At 51.9% G+C, this 6,748-nt stretch overlaps 1 protein-coding gene across 1 annotated transcript in view; it reads left to right on the forward strand.

Annotated features, from left to right (window-relative positions):
- The first annotated feature begins 3,927 nt into the window (after nucleotides 1-3,927).
- Nucleotides 3,928-6,748, forward strand: part of GRPEL1 (GrpE like 1, mitochondrial) — a 10,129-nt gene continuing 7,308 nt past the window's right edge. The window contains exon 1 of the mRNA XM_025386309.1: nucleotides 3,928-4,168. Within this exon, the coding sequence (XP_025242094.1) occupies nucleotides 4,107-4,168 (62 nt within the window). The 5' untranslated portion in view covers nucleotides 3,928-4,106. The remainder of the gene's footprint in view (nucleotides 4,169-6,748) is intronic.

Raw genomic sequence — 6,748 nt, forward strand, 5'->3', positions numbered from 1 at the left:
CTAGGCTAGTGTTTAACTGAACAGCCAGGGGTACGAGTCAGTTGGCCCACCTTTAAAATTCTGTCTGCCACGCCCATCATATTCGTATCTTTCTAAATTTGCTTCTTTCAAAGTTGAATACAAGGATGAAAATCCATGCCCTCACAGAGGGATCACAGCAATGCAGCTCATGGCAGCAATCACCCGGTGCTGGACACATGTGGGTTCTGTCTTCAGTCCTGACGCAAAATCTGGGATCAGTCAGGAGAAATACACAAGAGTTCTGCCTTCCTTTCACCCACATGACCTTGTGCAAGTCACATCTAACCTGGCTGAGCCCGGTCCCCTCCTCGCCACAGATGGGCTGATCCACAAGAGGACATCTTTGAAGCACCCAGCACACAGCCTGGTACCCCGGCAGTGCTCAGCTGCTATGAGCACCACGCCCACGGTCGACAGGCTGTCAGACCATCTGCACGACCTTTTTTTCTTTTTAAACACCACCCAATCCTTGATAGGGGCACCACGTGCTGTACAGTCGGCTCTTCCGGCACCCCAAGTCCCTGGCTAGGCCACTCATGCCCATTGCTGGACATGTGCTCAGACGACTGATCCAAGAGTCTTCCATACAGGCAGCTTCACCTCCACGTGAAGATAACTTGCAGTGTGCTGCGGTTCCAGACCTCAGCGAGCTACCTAAGCAGGTAGGTTCCCAAGAGCAGACTGCCTTTGGAGCAGTTCCTGAAGCGGCCACGAGGTGGCAGGCCTTTCCCTGGCGGATCAGAGAAATCCCGCAGTTCGGGATACAGACATAGGGCATGGCCTGGCCTCAGCGGAGGTTCACAGTCCCCAAGGTGGCATCCCCACTGGGACGACCTGTGCTTATCTGTCTTGAGGCACAGCAGCTACAATTCTTCATCAGGCTCGGAGCTGCAAGACGCCCATCGGATTCCTTCTGAGCCCCAAAGAGGAAGGAAATGAACATGTTTCTCTTTTAAATCTCACAACAAATAATAAGGTCTCAGTTTTACAGGTGAGCAGATCAAGGTTGAAAGCAATGAAGTTACTTGGTCACAGCCAATAAGAAACATGAGATACTGTTTTGGTTTTGTTTGTTTGTTTTTTGAGATAGAGTCTTGCTGTCATCCAGGCTGGAGTGCAATGGTGAGATCTCAGCTGACTGCAACCTCCGCCTCCCGGGTTCAAGCGATTCTCCTGCCTCAGCCTCCCCAGTAGCTGGGATTACAGGTGCCTGCCACCATGCCCAGCTATTTTGTTTTGTTTTGTTTTGTTTTTTAGTAGAAATGGGGTTTCACCATGTTGGCCAGGCTGGTCTCGAATTCCTGACCTCTGATGATCCACCTGCCTCGGCCTCCCAAAGTGCCAGGATGACAGGAGTGAGCCACCAGGCCCGGCCGAGACACTGTTTTAAATTTTATTGCAGAAAGGCTGGCCGTGGTGGCTCATGCCTGTAATCCTAGCACTTTGGGAGGCTGACGACGCCAGACTGCTTGAACTCAGGAGTTCGAGATCAGCCTAGGCAACATGGTGAAACCCCATCTCTACCAAAAAGACAAAAAATTAGCCAAGCGTGGTAGCATACACCTGTAGTGCCAGCTATTAGGGAGGCTGAGGCATGAGAATCACTTGAACCGGGAGGCAGAGTTTGCAGTGAGCCGAGATCGCGCCACTGCACTCCAGCCTGGGCAACAGAATGAGACTCTGTCTCAAAAAATATATATATAAAATAAAATAAATTGTATCGCAGAAAACTACAAACACATGCAAAAGAAAATCGTCATAACTCCTGTGGCATTCATCACCCAGCTTCAACCATTACTAACAGTTGCCACTTGTGTTTCACCTGTCCTTGAATTTTTTTTCACGGAGAATTTACAAAGTGAATACCAGACATAGGGGCAATTTACTGTAAATACTTCCGTTTGCATCTCTAAAGGTTAGGACATTTTACCCACCAGCCGTTACTGCTCCCTACCAAAAGTATCGATAACTCCCAGTTTTCATCTAATACCCGGTTTATATTCCAATTTCCCCCACCTATCTCTCAAATGCCTCGTTTAAGCTGGTTTGTTGTGTCATGATCCAAATAAGTTCCACGCATTCAATTCAATGGCATCTTTTAAGCTCGTTTATTCTCTTTTTTTTTTTTTTTTTTTTTTTTGAGACGGAGTCTGGCTCTGTCGCCCAGGCTGGAGTGCAGTGGCCGGATCTCAGCTCACTGCAAGCTCCGCCTCCCGGGTTCACGCCATTCTCCTGCCTCAGCCTGCCGAGTAGCTGGGACTACAGGCGCCCGCCACCTCGCCCGGCTAGTTTTTTTTTTGTATTTTTTAGTAGAGACGGGGTTTCACCATGTTCGCCAGGATGGTCTCGATCTCCTGACCTCGTGATCGGCCCGTCTCGGCCTCCCAAAGTGCTGGGATTACAGGCTTGAGCCACCGCGCCCGGCAAGCTCGTTTATTCTCTAATAGTTCAGTTCCACTTTCTTTTTTTTCCTCCAGGCTCCAATTAATTATATTATCATCATAATTATACTATTATCTTAATTACTGGTATTAATTGACAAGGTCATTTGTCCTGTACAACATCCCACATTTGGGGTTTTTTTTTTGCGTCTTTCTGCAAGGGGCATATTACCTGGCAAACAGTAGGTGTTAATCAGCATGGGTTGAATGGTTTCAATGAGAGAAAAGCAAAAGAATAAAAGTTTGGTCCTTTACTCAAATGGTCCTACTTTCACTAATGTAACAAGCAGGCAACACACCACTTGAGAAGCCACCAACTCGCGCCCTGGGATCCTGGGGAGGGCATGGGCTCTAAGTCTGGGATCCTGGGGAGGGCATGGGCTCTAAGTCTGGGATCCTGGGGAGAGCATGGGCTCTAAGTCTGGGATCCTGGGGAGAGCATGGGCTCTAAGTCTGGGATCCTGGGGAGAGCATGGGCTCCCCCGCGGGATCCCGGGAAGGGCACAGAATTCCCGGGGAGGGCAGGGACTCTTAAGTCTGGGATCCTGGGGAGGGCACGGGCTCCAGTCCTCAGATCTTGGCAGTCAGAACTGCACTCCAGGCCACGCTGTGCTAAAGCGGGAGCCAGGCCCTATCACCCACGGGAATCCCGCTTGGGGGCCGGCACCGGGACCATGAGAACACGCCGCCCCAGCTCTTCCAGCACCTCTGCTCTTGGGGGTATGCGCTACAGCAGCACGGACCTAGGTCAGGTTATGAAGACGTGTGCATTTATGAGCTTTAGTTGTGCCCCAATGTTTTCTATACGCTGTTCTTAGTCTGTTTTTCGTGTTTTGAGAAAACTGAAGATAACAGAAAGGTACAAAACACACGCCCATATGCCCATCATCCAGCATCAAAACCGCCAACATTTTGTCCCATTTGCTTCCTGGGTTTTGTTTCCCGTTTCACCAGAACTCACTGGTTGAGACGGAGACCCCAGCGCCTTCTCCTCTCCGCCTCGGGCGCCCGGAGAAGCAGCGTCGGGGTGGGGGCGCCTTCCCAAGCGGTTGCCTCCGCGGTTATTTCTCAAGCACCTGCGCCGCCGTTTGGGTGGCGCTCGCGCCGAGGCTTCAGTTTCATTTAGCAAACATGGAGTGCTCCGCGCCGATCTGGAGCCAGGGTGTGAGGGTGAACAGTGCTCCCCACGCTCGTTCCCACAGCAAAGGGAGGCCCGGAGTGTCAGCGCACTGGCGGGTGCAGGCCGGGAAACGGGAAACTGGCACTGGACTCCTACCCAAACCCCGGCTCCGAAGTCCCTGCCGGCTCGCAACGCGCACGCCCCAACCCGGGCTCTGGGCCCACCCCCTCACGCTGCCTCCTCATTGGCTCCTCCCGGCATCGCCACGCCTACTGGAGGCTCCTCCCAATGCTCACTTCACCTTTCACCTCTTCGCGGCCGCCGGCAAGTCTCAGGCCCCGCCCACCGGGGGGGTGGAAATGCTCTTCCGTGACCCACAATTATTGGTGACTATTGCCTGTCCATAACAGGAAAAGCGGTTACGGATTGGCTGAGGCGAAGTAGTAGGGCGGAAAAGTGGGTATAGCTGCCTGCACGCACGCTTGGTGCGTGCGCGGCGACGGCGGCGGCAGGCAGTGGCAGTCATGGCGGCTCAGTGCGTGAGGCTGGCGCGGCGCAGTCTTCCGGCTTTGGCGTTGTCTCTCAGGTAAGGGGCACTTGGCCTCCCTAAGCTGAGGTGGGAGCGCGACCTCCCGCTCCGATGGGGACCTTTCCTGGCCCCGGGGCCTCCTCCCCGGCCCCGGAGCTGGGCATCCCCAGGCTCGCGGTTCCCCGCTGCGGGACGCGGATCGCCCCGCTGGGGCCTGCTCTGCGGCCAGGCTCTCCGTTCGAGGTTCTGGAGAGGCCAAGCATGGCCGCCTGGGCGGGAAGGGTGGAGTGGGCGGGCGCCGTGTCAGGAGAGTACCGCAGCACAGGGGCGTCTGGCTCGGAAGGTACGGTGGTCCACGTGCGCGTGTGGTCCAGGGCCAGCGGCGACGCCTCGCGCGCGTTCACGACCTCGGCGCTCACGGGCGCAGAGGCAGCCGCAACTTGTGCGGTTGAAAAAGCGACCAAAGAAGCCCGAGACTTGTCCAAGGTCACGCAGCGAGGCCGAGCCCGGCCGGGTGTGCCCTAGGCAGGAGCTGTTACTCATTTCCGTGCGGCGGCTCGAGGCCGGGGCCACAGCGGTGATCGGGAAACTTCGTGTCGCAAGGTGCGTGTTGCCCGTTCACGGGCTTTTTCCACTCGGCCTCGAATTCCTTCACTCCACCTTCTGCAGCGTGTGAGATCAAAAGAGCAGTCGAGCCTGTGCCGCTGCTGGACGAAGAGTTTGTTGAGACAAGCGCACATTTCGGGCCTGAGGGCCACGAGAGTCAGTGCCCTTTTTTTTTCAAACCTGCTGCTTCTGCTTTTTAAAAGTTCTACCTCAGAAGTTAGTATGGCAAGTACTTGCTGGAGGAGCTGCCTAGAACCAAGTTATTGATTAGAGAAGCCACTGAGGGCCAAATTGGCCAAAAGCTGGGCAGTGAGAAGCGGTTTTTCCCTGAAAGAGAGCAGGTAGGTGAGGTGAAGATCACTTTCAGTCGAGGTGATTAAGGGGTAAGTGCGAGCTTAATAGATTATATCTTAAAAACATAGGAGCCAAGAGCAGCGACCCACGTGGAATACTTGAGTAAAAAGAATTTGGTAAAGTAATTGGTGGTTTTGTATTGGAATTAATTGCCAGGAAAGCGACCACCGAGTCATCATCATTTCTGTCTCTAGAATGGTAGTTTTGTGGAAAGATGCTTAACTAGTGAAAGGGAGGAGAGCTGACTGGTAGTCGTAGCTCTCAGAGTAGTTACTGGGCTTTCTGAGACTCAGTTTCCCTCTGCAGAATGAGATGGCCCTGGGTGTGGGTCCTGTTGCATTCCTGGCCACACTTTGTGTTGGCTGTGCTTTGGAAAGGGGTCAGTGCAGAGCTGACCTGCAGAAAGGCTGGTGGCTGTCACACCCCCAGGCAGAACAGCTGGAGAGGGAGGTGGGCTTCACAACAGTACACTCAGTTTTTATTTAAATTCTTAGTTTTTAAATTCACAAGAGTAAAAATGTAAAATGGTCATCACTCTCCACCCCCATGGCAAGACTGTAAGATGCTTCCACTCCACTTCTTTCCACAGATCTGAGATAATAGTAAGTACACAGGATTTCTAGTTTGTCTTTACAAAAATAGGATCCTGTTTTGTGTATTTTTCTGTAAGTTGCATTCCTTAACAGAACACCCAAAGTGTATCCAATAAATGGCAGTTTAACCCATTTTTAGGAGCTGCATAATATTCCAGATTGTGTTAGCAAGTTTATTCAACCATTTCCTCACTGGCAAATATTGTTTCCAACTTGTCGCTCTGCAGTGCTGCAATAAACAACCTTGACTGTAAGTTCTGTGTGCTGGCAGCCTTCCTATTCGTTGAAGCAGTTTTAATCTGGGAAGAAAATTGAATGTAGCTTATTCTCAGATTGGACTGGCCTAATTTAAAAAGAGGTTCTGGCCGGGTGTGGTGGCTCACACCTGTAATCCCAGCACTTTGGGAGGCTGAGGTGGGCAGATCACGAGGTCAGGAGATCATAGACCATCCTGGCTAACATGGTGAAACCCTGTCTCTACTAAAAAAAAATAATAATAAAATTAGCCAGGCGTGTTGGTGGATGCCTGTAGTCCCAGCTACTCCCAGTACTGGGGTGAGAGGGGTCTCGGGCTTGCGAACGTGGGGTTGAGGTGGGCAGATCACGAGGGGAGGAGATTGAGGTCATCCTGGCTAACACGGTGAAACCCCATCTCTACTAAAAATACATACACAAAATTAGCCGGGTATGGTGGCGGGCGCCTGTAGTCCCAGCTACTCAGGAGGCTGAGGCAGGAGAATGGCGTGAACCCGGGAGGCAGAGCTTGCAGTGAACCAAGATGGCACCACTGCACTCCAGCCTGGGCAACTGAGTGTGAGACTCTGTCTCAAAAAAAAAAGGTTCTCTGGTCCTGGTGAAGAAATCTAGGTTTTAAGACTTTATTTTATCATTCGTTAATGGCTTTGTGACCTGGGCTTATCACTTGGTCTTGGTCTAGTTCACCGTACGTACCCCATACTTTCCTGTCTTCATGCCTTTGTCCAAGCAGTTTATTCTTCCTGAAGCTGCATCTATCCTGTCATTCCACCTCTGATCCCTTTTGTGTAACTCTTTTTTTTTTTTTTTTTTTTTTTTTTTTTTTTTT

Source organism: Theropithecus gelada, chromosome 5 (assembly GCF_003255815.1).
Source record: "Theropithecus gelada isolate Dixy chromosome 5, Tgel_1.0, whole genome shotgun sequence".
Taxonomy (NCBI): Eukaryota; Metazoa; Chordata; class Mammalia; order Primates; family Cercopithecidae; genus Theropithecus; species Theropithecus gelada.